General features: G+C 35.2%; 1 protein-coding gene across 7 annotated transcripts in view; it reads right to left on the bottom strand.

The window, feature by feature from the left end:
• Nucleotides 1-2,181: 2,181 nt before the first annotated feature.
• The window catches only part of LOC104884934 (phospholipid-transporting ATPase 2), a 41,093-nt gene continuing 22,104 nt past the window's right edge, over nt 2,182-21,170 (bottom strand). For 3 of the 7 annotated variants that reach the window (XM_048638907.2, XM_048638906.2, XM_048638908.2), the window contains exons 11-26: nt 20,707-20,803; nt 20,479-20,588; nt 20,224-20,388; nt 19,580-19,624; nt 18,659-18,813; nt 18,463-18,543; nt 15,293-15,413; nt 13,416-13,522; nt 12,450-12,581; nt 11,240-11,393; nt 4,768-4,885; nt 4,496-4,669; nt 3,870-3,921; nt 3,516-3,643; nt 2,954-3,104; nt 2,182-2,848 (exon numbers count right to left, since the gene is read on the bottom strand). In XM_048638907.2, the coding sequence (XP_048494864.1) occupies nt 2,513-2,848; nt 2,954-3,104; nt 3,516-3,643; nt 3,870-3,921; nt 4,496-4,669; nt 4,768-4,885; nt 11,240-11,393; nt 12,450-12,581; nt 13,416-13,522; nt 15,293-15,413; nt 18,463-18,543; nt 18,659-18,813; nt 19,580-19,624; nt 20,224-20,388; nt 20,479-20,588; nt 20,707-20,803 (2,126 nt within the window). In that variant the 3' untranslated portion in view covers nt 2,182-2,512. Of the gene's footprint in view, nt 2,849-2,953; nt 3,105-3,515; nt 3,644-3,869; nt 3,922-4,495; nt 4,670-4,767; nt 4,886-11,239; nt 11,394-12,449; nt 12,582-13,415; nt 13,523-15,292; nt 15,414-18,462; nt 18,544-18,658; nt 18,814-19,579; nt 19,625-20,223; nt 20,389-20,478; nt 20,589-20,706; nt 20,804-21,170 lie in introns of those variants that run through there. The other 4 variants (XM_048638910.2, XM_048638909.2, XM_057392559.1 and 1 more) reach the window with 4 other exon arrangements.

A 21,170-nucleotide genomic window follows, 5' to 3' on the forward strand; every position in this document is an offset into this window, starting at 1 on the left:
GCAAACATCCTTTCCAATTATGTCCCATTTCTTTTGATAAAAGATGGGTGGAAATCCATCCGGTCCTGTAGACTTCAGAGGACTCATACTAAAAAGCGCAAGCTTGATCTCTTCTAAAGAGAAGGGCTCTTCAAGTTGAGATATTTGATCATTTGACAGGCGGGGCATCTCCACTAACCACTCACTACTAGTTGTCCTTTCCACTAAAGGTTCACCCGGATTGAAGAGTTGTTCAAAAAAAGATGCGAATTCTTCTTTAATCTTGTTCCCATCCGCCGTCCAGTTTCCCACCACATTAACTACTACCTGTACATCGTACAGGTTCAAAAACTAGTTCGTATTATATTGTACACATCAGAGTAAGTTCCAAATCTAGTTTTGTACACATCATATTCTATGTTACATGTGATTCTTAGTAGCTTTCACATCTACAGTCCAAGAGGACTTGGTTAACGATTTGAGATGTTTTTAGACTTCAGGATTTTGAAAACGACAATAAGAACATCATGAACATTCATTACGTAGTAAAGAGTTGGTTGTGGCTGGATTTGGACAGTGGTGGAAGCCTTGGTTGAGCCGACAATGGTGGCGCCAGGTCTGAGTTCGATTGCGATGTGCCAATTAGATGGTCATTTAAAGGTTTATATTCGGATTAAAGGTTTCTACAGATTTTATATTCGGATTAAATAGAATGTTCCCATTCATCCGAGCTATTGAATTTGCAATTATGTTCTCAATTCGTAATCTACCTAACCAATTTAGGGTGCGTTTCTGTTCACCATAAAAAATTAAGTTTAAGGTTCAATCAGTTCAATTCACATAAGTTAAAATCAGTTCCTATCATGTTAATGAGTTTCAATCAGGTCCAATAAGGTCCAATAAATGTCAATCAAGTGCAATAAGTTTGAATCGGGTTCAATCAAGTATAATAAGTTCTAATAAGTTTCAAATAGCCAATGATCAATAAGTCAAAATTAAAATTTTAATTTGAGTACCACTATGATTATTTTATAAGTATTATATTTGTAATATTGTCTATCATTTTATTATTCATATTACTATTAGCTGATTTTTTTATGAATAAATTTTTTAATTAAAATACCATTATGATTATATAGTATTATATTTGCATTATTATCTAATATTTTATCATTCAAATTACTAATAGTTGATTATATTAGTATTAAAAAATATTATGATCATGGTCAAATAAGGTTAACAATAATACTCATCATAATTATAATATTTTGCAATTCATCTTTAAATAACTAGAGATAACATGTTTTTGTTACTAATAACAATGAAATATCTAAATGTTATTAATTGACCTACCAGTTATTTATGAAATCAAAGCAAGACTATTAGATATATCAGTGGTGAAAGTTGTGTACAGGCAAGCATACAAAGTATTTTTTTTTGTAAAAATTTTAATCACAAGATATACCTCCATTTTTTTTAGATGTAACATATTGACTTTGGACATTATTCATCCAATACACTTTGACTATTAATTGTTATTGATACATATGAAAAAATACAATCATGTGAGGTTTAATTCGTCACGATATACACTTTCCAAATATATATTTTTTATAATTTTTACTTTTATAAAATTAGAGATATTCACGGTCGAAGTCATGCCTCTACACATGTGAAAAGTCCAATGTTACATCTAAAAAAACAGAGAGAGCAATTAATAATTAACATTTTTTTAAAGGATAATATTTATTAATTATTATATCGTAATAAATTTTGAAGGATAATAAATATGTTATGGGGGTAATATTTACGTCATTACTCATCAATTTTTTGTCAAATAAGTTTCACAATAAGGTTTAATAAGTTTCAACTAGGTCCATTAAGTCTAATTAGTTCCAATCAGGTAATAACTTTCAATCATGTCCAACAAGTTAAATCAAGTCCAATCAATTCAATAAGTTCTATTCAATTTAATTCAAATAAACTCAATTCAAGATTATTCAAGTGAAAAAAACACACCCTTCATAAAATTAATGAAAATTGTCGTTTTAGGCATAGCTCTTTATATCATGTTTACAGCACTGGTCTTGGACAAATAGAACCTCGATTCGGAACTATCAAAAAGCAAGAGTTTACTGGCAATATGAAAAGAAAATAACAGGCAGGGGTCAAAACACGATGCTGCAGTACCAAAAAGCACAATGAAACCGACCAAAGATCCTGCTGCATGGTTGATTATAAATAAGTATCCCGGTATATCATCATGTTGATGTTTGACATAACTGATTTAACCCAGTTTGGATACATGATTATCAGATTAGAATTTAGGATCCCTATTATCTTATCGGTAAGCCTCGCAGCAACCAATAATACATTACCCCCTCCACCTCGGGGGAAAAAATGTCTACTTTTCTCTTATGTACATGTGAATATGTGATTATTCTCTCATTCTATAATTAACCTACAAGATGATATTACAAAAAACAAAAAGCCTAGGTATGATAAGCTATACACTCTCATCAAGTCTGCAGAATCAATTGTTCTTACAATTTCTTAAATAGCTAGAAGACAACCTGCCTTGTGACTGGAAAAAATCAAAAGGTGTCCCTGGCCCAAATGACTTTCTAGTGGAATTTGGTGAGTCTGACAACAGAGGTTCAAACACTGGACTCCTGCTCTTCGCGTGACTTATAGACAAGGGTGCAACTTCTTTCTCAATCGACCTAGTTTGTGGTTCTATATTACCTAAAGATAAGATGGGCCCACCCAACCGCTCAGCCTGCTGCAGTAGGTTGATTTTACTCGGTCTGTATGTGAAGCGGAAGTACTTTAAAGCTACTATGGGACCCATGCCCGCGACAACAATAAGCTGAAACAAATATGCAGAGTTTGGGTCAGCGAAAAATAGGCAGCAGTCAAGGAAAGGTGACCATACAGAGATTGTTTTATGGGTAAGCATGGGGCTGAGACTTACAAACATAGTAATCCAGTAAGACGGTTGCTTACACAACCGAAACATAATTGTGTACATTCCTGATGATGGGATAGCACTGACAATAAGATTTATAATGTAGAAGCCAAGCAGATTCCCCCATATCGCAAGGTGTTGTAGAACTGTAAACGAACTGAAATCAAACAAAAACATGAATGTAAGTCGAATAAAATTAAACGTGTGGGGATAAAGCACGATAAAACAAAACACTTAACACTCCCCTCCCATGAGAGAAGGGTGTCCTAACTTTCCTCATATACCCGGAAAAAAAAAAAAAAAAAGAGCACTCCAAACACATCCTAAAACCAATAGGGAATTTGAAGAAATTTCAAGTTTGAACCTTCAAACACTATTGCAATTCAATGAATTCTTATGAGCATATGTGTGGCCAACACATTCTTTATCTTTTAGGTACCTAGGGAAGAGGGGCCTTACTAGAAAATATTCACAGTTGTCCCTGTCTTCTAATTGAGATTCTTCACTATTGTAGTAATATTCACTTGCTTATCTATCATTCAGAGACCAATATTACTTTAGGGCTTACTTTGTTTCCAGTGCCACAACAAAAGCTTGCAGCCATATGCATCCAGAGAGTGCCACCATAGCTACCTGCTCTGTTTCACTTTTTTCCCCAGCATATGCATGGATGCTGATGATAAATACGACAATGGCCTGCAAGATGCGTCAAAGAAAAGGAAGATATAAGCAATTGCGAGGAGCTTTAACTTCATACTTCCCTTGAAGAATCATTGTTACCCCAGAAGTATAATTCTGGCCATCCTAGTCTCTGCCAGAAGAATTATGTCTCACACTTCTTCCCATATTAGTGACAATTCTCAACATAAAAGAGGCCTATATATGTGAATAGACACAGGAGAATAAGAGTTAAAACACGTACATGAAATAGAGACCGTCCGAACCACCCAGCAAATGTACTTGGGTTCAGAACCCTGTTACAAAAGGAGTATCTGTTAGAGAAAAATCCATTCATCATAGTTGCAGACACACTTAACTCCTTTAAGATTATCTAATGCTTAAAACAGCAGTTTTTAGATGATCAACTTTATAGCTAAGCTTGAAGCTACAAGCCAAGGTTCTGTATCAGAGTCATTCCACTTATTTTTATGTATTCCATGATTATCTTTAGCTACTTATAAGGAATCATTAGTTGATTTTAGTGAAAAGGTCTTGGCTCTAAGTTAAAAAAATTAGAGAGGATTTTTTTTGTGACTGGCTCCTAGCAGATTTCATGAAATTAATGTAGAATAATTTGATATCGAGCTTACTGCCTACTCCAATGAAATACAACTGCTAGGGAATTCATAAGCTTTTCATCCATACGGCTTATTAAACTTTCACCCATTGTTGTGTCGAAATTCACTAGGCATTGATTCTACTCTTCTTTAATCAACCAGTGCTGGAAGGATCAAACTAAACATTCCTCCAATAAGGGAGGAGACCACTAAGTAAATTACAAAATTTTGAATGGCCATACAGTTCATGATCCCACAGAAGACCACACACCTGCCAGCTTGACAATAATACAAGATCTGAGGATGCTGCATCACCGTCCTTTCACTTAAATCTTTGTCAAGGACACTAACAAGAACAGGGAGACTTGTGTAGAAGACATTATAAGCCATCAAACTGACAGAATTGAATAGACTAGTGCCAGAGATGCCTGAAATAAAAGAGAAACTGAATGTTCTTGAAGAGTTAGGTATCTGGTATTGCAGCATACAAAGTAAAGCGACAAAAATCATAAACTTCCAACCAGATGCAGTTAATGGACATACAATATTTGTATGAAGCAGATAATCAGTGACTTGTAAAAGGAGTACTGGGACAGAAATGCTGTGCGATTGTACGAATAACGCCCATGCACAAGTATCAATCTTTTCAAAAATCGAAATTCTGCAATTAAAAATATTTGATGTAAGAAATCTTCAATATGACATCTGTCACAAGATCAATTAGATAACTATTTGCAATAATAAATATTTACAAAACATTAATGATACAAATGGAAAAGATAAATTTCTTGGGATAATTTGTGAAATTACTCTCTCCATCCCTAAAAGATTGCCCATTTCCTTTTAAGAGTGTCCCCATAAGATTGCTCCATTTCCTATCTAGGAGACACATGGTCTGATGGTCCCCACAATTCAGATCAACTGATCTGGTACAATCTCAAAATGGTTGACCGATGAGCATGTTGATCAACAATGATTACATTAGCATGCTAGAAATATACATGAGGAGTTGAAGTTACACTTTTTACCTAGTAAAGTAAGCAACTGATCTCATACAATCTCAAATTGCTTGAACGGATGAGCATCTTAATCAACAATGACTACATTAGCAGTTTAGCAATATACGATCATGAGGGGATGAAATTACACTTTTTAGCTGGTACAGACACTTAACCCGGACATACATAGAGCTAACTACCAACATAAAAATTGTCCCACATGGATGGAGTAGGGAAAATGTTTTTATATGAGTCTAGTCTAGTGGGGCACTCCACCCATTGTCAATTGGATCTAAGATGGCACACAACCTGTATGTGATCAGAGATCAGATAGCCGACGCGTTGTTGTGCGTGGCCCACTAAATAGTTTCTCATATGAGTCTACTCTTGTGAGGTACTCCACCCATTGTCGATTAGATCTAAGATGAAACCCTATCTCAACCTGTATGTGATCAGAGTTCAGACTATAAGCCTACGCAGGGTCGTGCCTAGGCCCACTGAATAATTGATTTGGTATCAAAGCATCAAGATTACGAGAGACCTTTCAAGCCTCTAAACCTTCTAAGGTGACCAAGTACCACATGCCCATAGAAAAATCAAAACCATGTTCCTTAGAAGCCAAAGCCATACATGATATAAAACATTTTTCTTCCCATACTGGCCATGTGGCCATAAGTTAAATGGGAGCAGAAATAAAAGTCCCGCCTTATCAAGTTTCACCAGCACTAAAGTCAATCTATTTAGCAAAGAACATGTGGCAGCATTATATAGTCCTGTCAAATTTTGCTGCTTGCAATTCTAATGGATCCAGGATCCTTACATCAAACCTCCCCTATCCTGTGTTGAGTGAGACTGAGATCCTCTCTAGAGGCATCACGCTGAAGTTGTATTTAATGTTTGTGATTGGTATTCAACATAAAGACGGCAGTCCAAACACAAGCATTGATCTCTTAGGAGCCATTGACTTCCTAACAGAAATTGGGATACAAAGATTTCAGGCTCCTATGTAAAAAGTCAGAGACATCACTGAGAAAGAAGATATCAAAACAGGCTATCTCCAGTATTTACCATTTAGGATTATCTATAATATGACAAGCCTCAAACACACCAGAGATCTATGAGCTTCTCTTGATCGTTGTCAACAGACTTCTCCTAGATGGAACATCAGAGATATCTAACACCTTTAGTAAGTCCTTAAACAGAGTATAGTATAATGTTGAAAGGGAAATGAAATGAGAAAAGATATCTATTAAGAGGCAATTTTTCTATGGGATGGAAGGACAATTTTCGAAAAATAGACAATAACAAGCAAAAGGAAAACAACTTCAAACAGTCAAAGCAGGATGGTTTTAGTATTTACCATTTAGGATTATCTATAATATCACTGAGAAAGAAGATATCAAAACAGGCTATCTCCTAGATTTTCTATCCTGTAAAATGTTCAAATTAATGTGGGATGGAAGGACAATTTTCGAAAAATAGACAATAACAAGCAAAATCATGGGCATGACCTAAATTGATGCAAAGTAAGTGATTTGGGTTATATGGACCATTGATTAGGTTATTCTATCATTGTTTGGAAATTTAGTGTAAGATACTTCCTCCATTCTTTTTCTATTGCAACAATGAGATTGGGCATATTTTTAAGGAAGTGAAAAAACCAGATAGTTTAGCATAATGGTATCCCTTTAATTAACTAGAGTAGGGAAAGAAATAAATCATTAATAAAGTAAAAATAACTTCATGAGGTAAAGTGAGTAATTAATGATGGTTTTAGTAAGATACGATAAGGGCAATATTGTCAACTAAAGTTGCTTTTTTTACCAAAATAAGAATTGCTGCCATACATGTAAAACTAACCAAAGTGGTAATTGTTGCAATAAAAAAAGAGCAAAAAAATTAGAAAACAAGGCTTCTTTGATTGGAATTTTGTATAATGTTAGTTTATGATGCTAAGTCACGTCTACCAAATTTCATAAGTTTTGGAGATCGTAAAGACCCTCTAAGAAAATCGTATTAGCTTAAGTGATATGGTCCAATCAAATTATATTTATATAAAGCTGATATATTCATCTAGGGATCAACACTTGGCATCTATTTCGAATGCATTCAGACTCCCTTCTAGAGCTGATCTGATTCTTTTTCAAGGTCTTCCCAATCTCTAAAACTTATAACAACTAATCGACATGATCTTAAGTATTACCAGTGAACATTCTAGAAAATTCCATCAAAAGATACTGTTTGCTATTTTTAATTATGTCACCTTTCCATACTATTTATATCGTCTTTGTGACTTAAACCCATGCAATGATCAGATGCTTATAAATTTTTGTATATTCCGAATAAGTTACTTTTCATCAATTTAGATCATACCCATGAGTTTCATGTTTGTTTTGTAATTTCTGTGAATCAAAGCTAATTCAAGCCTATACTAATATATTCATCCTGAGATGTTCGAACTATACACCTAAGATGTAAATTGCAATCCACACAACCACATTTAGTACATTATTTTCTGATATTAAATTCTCAAAGGCTTCTCATTTGGATAAATAACACATTTTCAGAAGGAAAAAAAAATTCATTTCGTGAATAACCTACTTTTTGTCCCATATTGATTGCAATAGTTTAAATTATAACCTTGCAATTACATAATTGACCAATAATATCTTTAATGATCTATAAGTCGAAGTTACTTCTGAGTTTATCGTTTTTTGTCCCCGTATTTATCTCGGACCTTGGTGCTACTTAAGCCATGTCGTTCCCTAAGCATCATAGAATGACTTGCAGCTCACACACAACGAATCTTCTCCCTAGGTTGTCACTACTACAGGAATTCTATATCTTTGGTGTGAATGTGTGATACCATAGTTGGACTTACTAGTTTACCATGAAGCTGCGTTATATGAGTTATCAACCATTTTTCAAGAAAAAGCAAAATGAAAAATATAACTACAGCAATTACATTTAAACTTCAAAGGTAATGTAAAGGTGAGCAATTGAAACTCCCACTCCAAATTATTGAACAATTACCCCAAATCAAAAGGATAAACTGATGGGAATAAGTCGATCTTTGGGCCATCTTTGAGAAAAATGTTATTCTTTTGATTATTCCTAAATAATTCTAACTTTTATATCCATCTATATTAGACAATTTAAACGACCACTGACCGGTTCCATAAGTAGAAATCTAAATTTCTTTTTGTAATTTTTTTTTATTTTTGTATTTTATTAACTAGAGTTCTTGTATTTTTGTATTTGGAATGTTTTTTGTTTTTTCCCTTTCCTTTTCTCCCCCCACCCAGACCACCACCACCCAGTCCTCCCCCACTCACCGGAACCACCCCCTCTCCTTCCCCACCCAAAAACCAACCCCCTCCCCCAGCCCCGAAAAATATTCCCCTCAATGAAAACCCAGCCCCACCCTGCCGAAAAACCACTCAAAACAAAAAAAAAAAGAAAAAAAAAGTAGGGAGGGAAGGAGCGCGGCGGTGAAGGAGAGAAGAGAAGGTGGAGGGGATGGTGGTGTGGATGGGGAAAGAGGGAAAAAATATTATTTTCTTTTTCAATAAAACAAAAAATTAGAAAATTAGCCAATGAAAGAGTGGCACGTGTCTCTTGAACCTATTTAATAGGTTATATTATAACACGTCATGACTTGTTAAAATAGATAGGAATGAAAGACTTGTTTATCAAAGAAATCCCTAAGGATGACTTACCCATCGATCTTCCCAATAAAAAATGCTAAGATGAAGAATTGAACAATTATTCTAATTTGGAAACCATAACCTGGAAATTAACCTAAAATTGTAAATCCTAACTCAAGACTTAGTCAACAATTACTTATAAATTAACGATAAACACGTGTTACGCTGACAGATTGGGTAATTCAAACCCTCTGGGTTCTGATCTGTTGCTTGAATAAATAGTGGTGAATTTTAGCAAAAATTTCTATAATAACATGAGCCTAATAGACCAAATTAGCTAAAGGAATATGTCAATTAGTAGTGCCATTAAAGAAACTTAATAGGAAATCCATCTGCTCCTATTTTTCTTCCTATTCAGAATCTTTTTGAGAGAGAAAAAAAAGTCATAGGAAGAACAAATAGGAACAAAGGAATAATTTCTTTAGCCACAGAAAAAAAAAAAAAAAAAGAATTCTCAGGTTGTTTTCAAAATGTGACAGCTAATGGGTAGTTGTTCACAAAATTTCCTACAAATGTTTAGAAAGTTTAATTTCATAAATTCATACTCATATACTAACTCTGTATTTTTTTTAGTCGCACCATTTACTTTTTCACATTTGCCGAGATGCTTCTTTGGTAGTCAATATCTCTTATTGGGTGTAAGTAAAAATTATAAAAATTGATATTTACAATCCTCACTTTAGTTTTAAAAGGCGCGAAGCTAACCGAGGCACAAGGCACGAAGCAAAGGGAGGCGCAAGGCTAAGGCGCATGCATCCCATAGACGAGGCGCACCTTTGGTGCTAAAAACCTTCAAAGCAATTATGAAACATATTTATACTCATTACAACATAATAATTACATTAAAGATGCATAAAAGAACTTTTAATCATAGATTACTTAACTTTTTAAAAGATCCGGTGGCTGATGGCCGACACAGTCCCCATGGCTATTAGAAAATTTCTTTTTTGGGGGAGATGACCCATTACTATTAGAGTCTATTTTAATATAGACAGAGAAGACTTTATAAATGAGGGGGATTAAAAAGCTCAAAAAGAAGGAAAAAAGAAAAGAAGATATTTACTTCCAACCTTTCATGTGAGAAGATGAGGCTTTATTGCCAGTGGGAACCACAGGAAAAAAAAAAGAAAAAAAGAGAAGAGAAACGTGATAAAATAAGGGCTGCATCCATCCAGATTGAAGAGGCAGACACAAGGGAAACATGGTAGATCACGATACCAGAATCTTTACTGGCGATGGCTACAGGAGGCTTGAAGCGCCAGTAATCATGCAGAGAGTCCAGCACTCTCTGTCATGAGTGCCAACTCCAATTGCTAAGTTTAACCAGATTTTGGGACTTAGGGTTTCACCAAATTGGGGCTTTTTTATTTACGATTCAAATTGAAGTGATTTTATGCAATTAAATGAGATCTTGGTCGAATTGATAACTTAAAGCCTGGTTAAGTTTTGATTTACAGGAACTTTAATTCTTTTCTAGATCTGAACTCAAATCTCTTCATCTATCTCGCGTCTCCACAGTAAGCCGCCAAGGCGCCTCGCCAGAGGCGGCTGGAAGCGCAACGCTTCCTTGCGCATGTCGTAGATCGCCTCGGCTAGGTCTTTGGATGCGATTTTGCTTGCGCCTGGACTTTCCCGGCACCTAGGCCCGCCATGGGAGCGCTTTTTAAAACTAAGATCTTCGCATTGAGACGAATCTAACAAGACCCCACTTGACTATGTTTTTTCTTATATAAAGGTGCAAGATAAATTAAAAAGTTGGTTGATGAATAATGCCAAAAGGCAAATGGTGCAATTAAAAAAATAAGGAGGTAGTATATAATCACACAACGTAACAACCACATACACATATGCATATCACACTTAAAATCGAATGATTTTTAATTGTTTTATCATTAAAGATGTACAATTGTACACCATTAAGCGGTTCGACACAGGCAGGTGCTTCTCCTTGTATCAGTAACCAACTATCATTCACGGAACTAGCTTATCATGAACGTTGTAATAAATCACCCCCCACTATCTTGGAGCATTGCAAGTGCCTTGTATATATTTTTGCAGACATAAGGAGCATACGAGGCTGCAATAGTCATCTTTCTAGCTATATATACGGTGCTTTGATTGGAGTAAATGATCTACGGAGGTCAGGTTTTGAGTTGGGATTAACAGTGCAAACAGGTTGTCAATTAAGGTTAATAAAAAAAAGTTAACCTGGCACAGGACCAAGAAAGCAAAGAAAGGACTTAATTGAAAGCTGAATCACAATCCTGCTAAAGCAGAAAGAGTAACAAACAGAACTTTGAGAATACATACTCCCAATGCTGTAATCAGCTGCCCTTGCTGCCTGTAATCCTTCCCTGCCACTAATTCCAACACCAATATCAGCTTGCTGTATCATCATGACATCATTGCCACCATCACCAATAGCCAATGTTCTATAGTCACACGATTTTAACAGCTGTACCAGCTGCATGTCCAGGGGAGAAAAAGAAAGTCAGGATTAATTCAAGAAAACTCATACCTACAAGTACAAGTTACAAGATAACATATTCTTTTATAATTCCCCCCGTTTCAAAATTAACGACACAGTTTGACTTTTTCACTATTCACACAGTCTCCTTTAACCGTGTTTTGTGATTTTTACATAAGGAAAAATATATGTGGGATCTTGTTAGGTTCGTCTCGATACAGACTTTCAGAATATCAACTTTTTATAATTTTTACATATAGAGATATTAATAATGAAAGTTATGTGTTGGCAAGCATGCCTGCAGAAGTGTATAGTATTTTGAAACAGAGGAAGTATGACAGACTTTATATTCATCAGTTGGGCAGCACATCTTACTTATTTTCTAATTGCTCCTCTTTTAACTAAACCTATTGCTTAAGTTTTATCCATTTCACTTGTATATGGGGCTCAATACTGGGACTTTAAAACCAGAAAAACAAAACAAAAAGCATATATATATATATATATACTTGTTCTAAGATAGATCGGTGATCCTCCATTGGGAAGGAAAGTACGAGACAGCATATTGGCAATTCTTTAACTTTTGCAATACTCATATACTAAGTTTGACCCTATTTTATTACTAATATTTAAAAATAATGTTATGATGCAAATTATTGTTGGATTAGTAGTCTCAATGCATATTCTTATAATATCAACTTTTTATTATTTTACTACAAAGCTACGCATAGGCAAGCTTGAAAGTCAAAGTGTAGAACGCATTTTTGAAATATAGGAAGTACATTTAATAGGATATTTTTTACATCTCTATTAGTTTTGAGCAGCAATCAACCTTTTGAAATGATTTTTGGGTTGATATGCCATAGATATATTTTTACCAGATTCATTCTCTATTTTTATGCACTGAAACTTAGACAAGTAGATCCTATGCGCCTGCTATGTAACTTTACTTCTCTTAAAAGAAACAAGCAATGGATGAAAGTGTAAAAGGTTAGAACATGATGCAATGACTCATGCAGACCACATATTAGAACCTATGACAGCAAAGTGCACCTGTGCCTTCTGTGATGGAGTCACACGGCAACATATAGCTGTTCTTGACAGTATTGCTAATTCAGAGAAGGCTCTTTTGCAATGGGTAAGTGCAATTTCAAGTGCCCAACCATCAATTACAAACGCCACGTCCTGCAAAAATAGAAAAAGGATTAAATATAGAAGATCATATAAAAAAAAAGTTTGGGTGATGTCAATAAGCAGATGACAAATGGTTGGGCAGCTAAAATGCACACAACAATTACTGTATCGAAAGGATGGACAGATGTACTATGTATATATTCACAAACTAAATAACAGAACCAGCATATAAGAATTACCGAGTAATTACATCGAACATAACTGCTAGTGTTGTTGATTCTTATGTAGCTAACAAGTTTTAAAATAACCTTGTTTGAGTTTTCGCTTTCTTATATAAGTGCATATAGATATAGCCATATAGGATAAAGTTTGTGCTTCAACTTTCACATTGAACATAAATGGATCTCTATTTTAAGTCAAGACAAAGTTCTGATCAACAACAAAATATTAATTAAGCGAATGAATCCTCGCAGGTAATCTATCTTGAAAAGTCCTTGTCAAAAGAAATCTGACGAGTGGGACGAAGCTAGTGAATCCTTTTTAATCATCTTATATACATATTGAATTGACATTCTTATGTATTCTTTTCACAGTAGGTTAATGAATGACATCTGAAGTAACAAATTGGAAGTTGAATTTCTTCAGCATCACAGCAAATTTACTCAGTATATCCCTCAAAACCAACCACTCTACACTATTTTCAGATCAAACTCTTATGATGAATTAGAGGACCACAGCTCCCTAAGTCAGAAAGTTGTTTTTGACAAAAAGCCAAACAGGAGAATTGAGTAAGAATCAAGAGTTCATACAAACAAAATACATAAAGTGGCAAACCCAGCGAAGAACTCTTTACCAACAGACAAAAACCACAAATTATGAGAGTACCTTTGGCTCTGCAGTTGTTATTCTCATAGTAAGCAAGACCCTTTCTAAGTTCCTCCGAACTTCGTCTACATTTTTCCCATCAATCAACAAAAGCTGACCTTTTGGTTCTGTCCAAAATTCAGGAAATCAGAACACCCTTATCATCAAGAAGATACTATCAATTCAAACTCTGCAGAAAGAGAATGAGAGAGAAAAAAAGTGGGATGCCAACTATGTAGCATGGAAATGGAGTTATGCATAAATGCGTTCAATATATGGCTAATTGGAGTATCTAAACCTTCTGTTTAAGAAATTCAGGATACAGACTTGGGTAGCGTCTATTATCATAAGAGAGCAGAAAGTGGTATTCATCAAGCTCTTATGACTTCCTTTTTGCAAGGGATGGCGCGGACTCTTCTTGTAACCTTCATTTTAGGAGGGATTCTCAAGTATTGGAGTCCTAGGAGTTCACTAGCCTATTGACCATTTTTGATGGCTCTGTAGATAGTTGGTTTTTCTTAGCATATCTGACCAATCTAAAAAAGCTTGATCTGAACACATCATGGATGAGAAAATAAACCGATGATCCAAATGTGCCAGCATCTCAACATTTATTCTCTCACTAAGGACGTAATAGTTGAGCTCATGGGATCAAAACTCTCCCGTTCCATTAAGGAACGGCCGTTCTATAACGAATTTGGGGTTTGAAGTTCAGCGAAATCCCGTTAAGGAACGCCATAATAAAATCCCATACATCTCGCCGTGTTGTCCGTTCCGTAATGCGAAATCGCCGCATTAAAACGTTTTATCCCCGTTACATCCGTTTTTTCAAACATTGGCCAAAAATATTTTATGAATTAATCATATAGCTGATAAAACATGATATTCTGAGAAATTTGATTATATTATGTTGTAATAATGCTTCATAAACTAAAAACAATGCAAACAAGGTTAGAACATATTAATGTGAATTTCAATTATATTATGTTGTGATAATGCTTCATAAACTAAAACAATGCAAACAAGGTTAGAACATATTAATGTGAATTTTTATAAAAAACTTCACGCCGCATCGCCCGTGATCCGTTCCATTCATCCGTTACAAGCCGCTTCCGCTACAATTCAAACGTTACCGCGACCGCATCAGCGATTTTTTCGTGGGTTGAGCTGATTAGTCTCCTCTATATCAGCACCTACCAACCAACACTCTCCAGTTGTCTTCACTAAAACTTCATTGTCAATGTACTTAACGTAGATGATTAAAACAGGGTAAAGTTTTTCTCAAAGCAACTAATATTTACAATTCTCAGGGACTTCACATTGAATGTTGACATTTGGTCGAATATGGCAGCATAAAAAGCTCACAAAAGATACTTCCAAAAGATGTTGCCAACCCCAAGAAAACGGAGTATGACTCACCAGAGCCTCTCTTCTGCTTCTGCAGAGAGGATCTAGATCACAGTAAACGTTGCAATGAAAAAGTGTGCGTAAATTTCTGACATAATTCTTTCCTCATCTAGACTCTTTCGGATCATACACGTGTCATTCATAATAGTAAGAAACCCTTTAAGCATGGAGTATCACCTGTAAAGTACTGTTGTCTGAGTAAGAAATTATAAACAGAGAGAAAAATGGAAAAGGACATTGGCACTCTTATTCTGCGTTTGCTCTTCAGTGATATTGTATCTTCTATTTCATGCAGAAGATATTGCATCCTACAGCCATACAGGAGATGTCTTTTCCTTTTTAGTCATTGATAAACTTGTATGTGCGGCACCTCTAGGTAGCTATGATGTTCTTTCCTCATTTTCACAGATTGATATTCACATTTTTGCGGCTATACCCAGTTTAAATTCATAGAGATTTACAGGAAAGCAGCAAACAGCACAAATCTAAACCTGGGCATATAAAATTGCAAGAAAGTCCAATTTGAATAGCAGTTCTCTGCTTATCTCCCGTCAGCATCCAAAAGTTGATTCCAGCTTTTCTGAGAGTCTCTATGGTTTCTGGCACCCCATCCTGCAAAGCACAGAAGAAAACCAATGAACAGAAGTTCCAAATGCAAAAGAGACGAAGACTAAACAACCTTACTTGTAAAAGCCGCGAATAATATCAAAAACCTTTAAAATGAATTAGACAATGATTTTAAACTCAACAAAATATAAGGTGCTGTAATAAAAAATTATAAGCTGCTGTAATAAAAAATCATAAGCTATATACTCCTTGTAAAACCAGGTACTGTAAATTTATGGTTGCTGTAATTTTAGTTTCTCATGATTTTTTATTTTAAAAAACTGTATAATCTTAATTTTTTTTTAAAGAATAATCTGATAAGAGGAATCTTTCAGAAGAACCGGGTGTGGGGCAGCCTTATCAAGAACAGAAGCAGAAGAAGACAAGTAGAGAAGGGAAAAGGGAAAAAAAGATTGAGAAAAGAGAAAAGGAAGAAAAAAACTGAAGAAAGAGAGAATGAAAAAGAAAAAACAAAGAAAGGTAAAAACTAAAAAGAGAAAAGCACGTGACTAGTGAAATATGAAGCAGGAGTGGCGAGTGGGGTCCTAGTGTCTTACAGCTAATGAGCACACAGTAAATGAAAGCCATGAACAATAACGTAGTCGCACAAAGTAGAAAGAAAGAATAAACAAAGAACGAAGAAAGAGAAAAGAACAACGAAACAAGATTCTCGCTGGCACCGGAAACTGATGGTAGATGGCCCCCCCGGCTTCCTTTGTCACCTCCGGCGACTCACGGTCATCAATTGCCACCAAACCATAAAATAGGGTTTTCTCTCAAAATTAGGGTTTTTTAATATAGGGTTCAATTTTGCTAAAATTTAACCATTAACAAAGGGCTTTTGCTCGACATTGGTGAATCTAAAGCCAAGTTTGCATTTGATAGATTTTTGTTATTTTTGCTGATTCTCAGTTCAGATCTACTCTCAACCCTCTCTTATGCGCCTCTTTACTCAAAGCGGTCAGGCGGTGCGCCTTGCGCCTCCCTCAAAGGCGGCAAATGGCGCGCGCTTTTCCTCGCCCGAGGTGATTTTCTTAGCGCCTCTACGCGCCTAGTGCCTGGGGGTGCCTTGGGCGCGCTTTTAAAACTAAGTATACAGCAACGAGAGACCTAGATATCTTCAGCAAAGCATTTTTGAACAAGGCAAAGGGGGAAAAAAGAACAAATCAAAACAAAACCAGCATCAAATCAAGATCTATAAGTCCCTCTAAGGCAACCTTCTAAGGGGGCTCTTTAGGAAATCAAATTCATCAAAAGAGACTGGTATTACTCCAAGAAAATGCAGCTAGCAACTTTTGCTTTCACTCTACGGTCCATGGGTTTAAAATGCAAGCAAGGTGCTATGGGAACTAAATATGCATATTACAGTTTTTGAATATATATATATATATAGGGGAAAGATCACATGAGAATGCTCCTTACATGAGAAATGAGAATAAATCTCAACCACACGATAAAATTAGAGTAATAATACTTGTTCATTAGAGTTATACCCACCTAAAAAATTTTGAGCCAAAAAAAAATTCAAGTTTTGAATTTTTTTTCTAATATTCTTTTTTTTTTTTTGGAGTTATATCACTCTTTCATTAGAGTTACATCACTTATTCATAAGAGTTATAGCGCGTCAATATCATTCTCATTGCTCATGTAAGTATGCATTCTCATATGAACTCACTTCTATATGTATAGGGACAAGATCACATGAGAATGCTCCTTAAATGAGAAATGAGAATGAATATCAACCAGAAGATTGGATTAGAATTACAACACTTGTCCATTAGAGTTATACCCCCTAAAAATTTTGAGCTTTTTTTTGGTAATATTCTTTTTTTTTTGGAGATACACAACTTTTTCATTAGAGTTACATCACTTGTTCATAAGAATTATAGCGCGTAAAATTCATTCTCATTTCTCATATAAATATGCATTCTCATATGAACTATATATATATATATAATATATATATATATATATATATATATATATATATATATATATATATATGTATACATATATATATATATGTATATGTATATCTATATGTATATATATGTATATCTATATGTATATATATGTATATCTATACATATATATATATGTATATCTATACATATATATATATATATGTATACATATATATATATATGTATACATATATATATATGTATACATATATATATATATGTATACATATATATATATATATATATGTATATGTATGTATAAATATATGCATATATAGAGTGATAGAGAGAGAGACAGAGAGATCCATATAGATTGATAGAGAGAGATATAGGACCCAAATCAAACTACCAAATGATCTCCAAAATTTTTCTCTTACAAGGGTAATGTAGAATGAGGAGGCTCTAATATGCAAAACATCCTCAACAAATGCAATAAGCTAAGGTTTCTGCACTTTATAAAAGTGGCTTTTGATAGAGGTAGCAAAGCTAATAAAATAATGGGCAATCAATATATTACGTTGATAAAATGTCCTAATCATGCCCAAACTCAATTTGGATTGGTCACAATCCACAATATGTTGAAAAGGACCCAAATTGGAATTCACTTGTTAGTTCTCAATGAGTAATTTCAGCAACCCTGCCATCAACATATCAAAAATCTGTTAACATAAGAAGCTTCAAAGTGAACCATCCCACCGACTTTAATATTATAAGCTACTGCGGTTACCTGATGCCAACACAAACAAGAGAAGAAAAAAGAACTAACTTTGTATTTCAGCCTCCACTCTGATCTATAGCAGCTAAGATCTGTCCCGATAATACATCAATGCCTCTAACAAGGTCTTCCTGTAATGGGCTCACTATTTTTCTTTTGAGAGAAAGGTTTTGTAAAATTGCAATTAAGGACATCATATCTCTCTCTGGTGTACCATACATGTTATCTAAAACCAGGACTTCCACACAAATAATTCTGAGAGATCCACAAATTAAAGTCAAATACTTAAGAGGTGTCCATCTACATCAAAGCAAAATAAGGAAACACTAAACACACAATAAGATTGCATTAGAATTGTCTAGAATAGGGGAATTACCTGCAAATGGTCCTCTATTGCAGTAACCCCAAGGATTTCAAGGTCATGTTCTATCATTTGACAAACTTCAGCTATCCGCCACTGCAACGAAATGTATAATATTAAGGGACCAGACAATATTATATAAAGTAGCTGGGTTCCCTTCAAAAAAAAAAAAAAAACATAGTAGCTGGGCAATGGTGAGATATTGGGTTACCTCCCTATCAACCAAAGTGCTATTAGCCTCCTTAAACATCAATGACCATTCACGATATTCATCCTCCTTAAGCTCACGCCATGCCAAGCATAATGTCCGTAATCCCAATTGTGCATAATGTTCAACAGCTTCAGTAAATGTCCTTATTTGTTGACCTGGTTTCAGTAGGTAACAATCAATGGAGGTGCTCAAAAGGAGGTCATGACTACTATGATAACATCAAACCTAGTATATATCATATGCAGGCATCTCTGAGGTGGTCAAGATGTGCAGGGAGCCTTAAACCTAACTAGTTGAATATTTGACATACATAAGACAGAATTTCAAGATAAGATGACATTAATGGAGTAATCATGCTTCGAAGAGGAACAAGAAAAATATTGGGGTCGAAAGTTTGAATCAAGTATTGCTTCTGATTTTCACATAGAACGGAAGTCTCATGAATGTGGGGCCAAAGTAATCTGAAAACATACTCTTTCTAACAATGGGCATTGGATATAAGCCCACAACCCAAAGTGAATCAAAAAAGGGTACTCCTACAAGATTCTTCACTTCTTTCCAACTAAAGAACTCACAAGACGGTCAAAAGAAAGATGATAGTCACAGGAATCCACGCCATTTATGCCTATCAAAGGCATACTAGAGACCTGCATATGCAGCAAGATAGTGGCTGGAAGTCCCACTTTAGCCTACTGGTAAAAGATTAGGTCATCTACAACACAATCATGATCAAGAAACAAAAAGCAAAGATATATTCATTTCGGTACAGCAGATCAGAAAGGGAAAAGCAATCAACAGCTCCACTGGAAACCTCCACGACTCCAACTTGAGGCAGTATATGAAACTTGAGAGACATATAGCATATAAGTTGGGTGGCAAATAGAAGAGCACCCAAAGAGTTAAAAAAGACAAGAAACTTACAATTCAAATCCAAGGAAGCTTTTAACAGGTGGCAATTAGACCAGGCTACAAAATTAGCAATTAAATGGAAAACATATGAAAGATATTAAAGTCTGAAAAGAGAACACTAAACAAGTACTGCCCAGAAAAGGAAAAGCAGAAACAAAGATCTGAATCAATGTACTTTTGTGTTCTCATAAGATTACAGATGTGTATTTGGTCGGCAACTAGATTAAATCAACCCTGTATAGATCTACTATGATGTAAATTATCAACACAATAGAAAAAAAAAAGGTTCTCACTTTATAAAGCACCATAAATCCCACTATTGAAAAATGTCCTATGATATGAGCATCATGTGAGCCACCTGTGCAACTTAGACATATGCAGTTGATTGTCTTAGAGGATCATGAAAATTCGTAGCAAGGTTTCCAACAGATGCAAGACCTAGTATTACGACATATGCAGTTGATTGTCTGAGAGGATCATGAAAATTCGTAGCAAGGTTTCCAACAGATGCAAGACCTAGTATTACGCCCACTGATGCAGGATCTCAGAAAGTCCAAATGAAAGCAACCTTACCCCTCCTAGTCAAATTTTAGTGGAGAAGCTGTTTCCAGAGGATGCCAATATAAGTAAAACAGAAAACCAAAGGAGGTTCTTACCAGTACTAGCACAAGGAAAAATTGTTTCATCAGCCCCTTTTGTCAATAGAATAATCTTCCCATTCTGATGATCTCTTATTACTACTGACATTCTCTTCCTGTCAGAAGTAAACTCCAGTACATCCAATAGTTCATATTGTCTCAAAGAACCATTGCAAAGTATCTCTGCCAAAAGAAGTAAAGAACTCAAATATTAGCACATTCCTGCAGTTACATGAAACTTGTACATTAGAGGTTAGGCAAAACATTAGGTACCAAGCACATTTGCAGACTTATTGACTAGGACCATATGCAAGAGAGCAGCAGCTTGAACTAAAGCCTCTTCATCCTGAGATTGTGACTGATACACAATATCTCCAGTCTTACTGAAGAATGAGTACAAATGGACAGCACAGAACTTCAATTAAGCTGAAACTAACTCTTACTTCAGAAGTACAAATCACTAAAACCAAAGGGAAAAAGTTCATGTGGTATTGGGGTCACCTCTTTGTTGGTATTACTGTATTACATATGGCCATAACCATTAGAAATCTGATAACGTCTGAAGAACCACAGGCAACAGCATCCAGAAGTTCAGCATCTGTCAACCAATATAGGGAAAGATTGAGAAGCCCACACACGAAACACGAGCGAAATTAATGTTATCAAACAAAGCTTCCCCTCAGATATAGAAATATAAAAAAAATGGAGAACCATTTTAACATGAGGGTAATGGATGTAATCGCATCATCAAAACAACTGAAAAGAAGACACAACAATGAAGGTGATTGGTTATTACTATCACAAGGATAAAGCAGCAAGACCATTGCGTTTTATGATCATGCCATCTGCTGCTTCACACCTTCACGAGTTGAATAGTACTGTGAGATCAAAATTTAGCAAAAGTTGCACCCAAGAAATGAAAAGTCTCGCAAAAGTACTATAAAGCCAAAACATGAAGCTAGTCA

Source organism: Beta vulgaris, chromosome 2 (genome assembly GCF_026745355.1).
Source record: "Beta vulgaris subsp. vulgaris cultivar EL10 chromosome 2, EL10.2, whole genome shotgun sequence".
In the NCBI taxonomy this organism is placed as follows: domain Eukaryota; kingdom Viridiplantae; phylum Streptophyta; class Magnoliopsida; order Caryophyllales; family Amaranthaceae; genus Beta; species Beta vulgaris.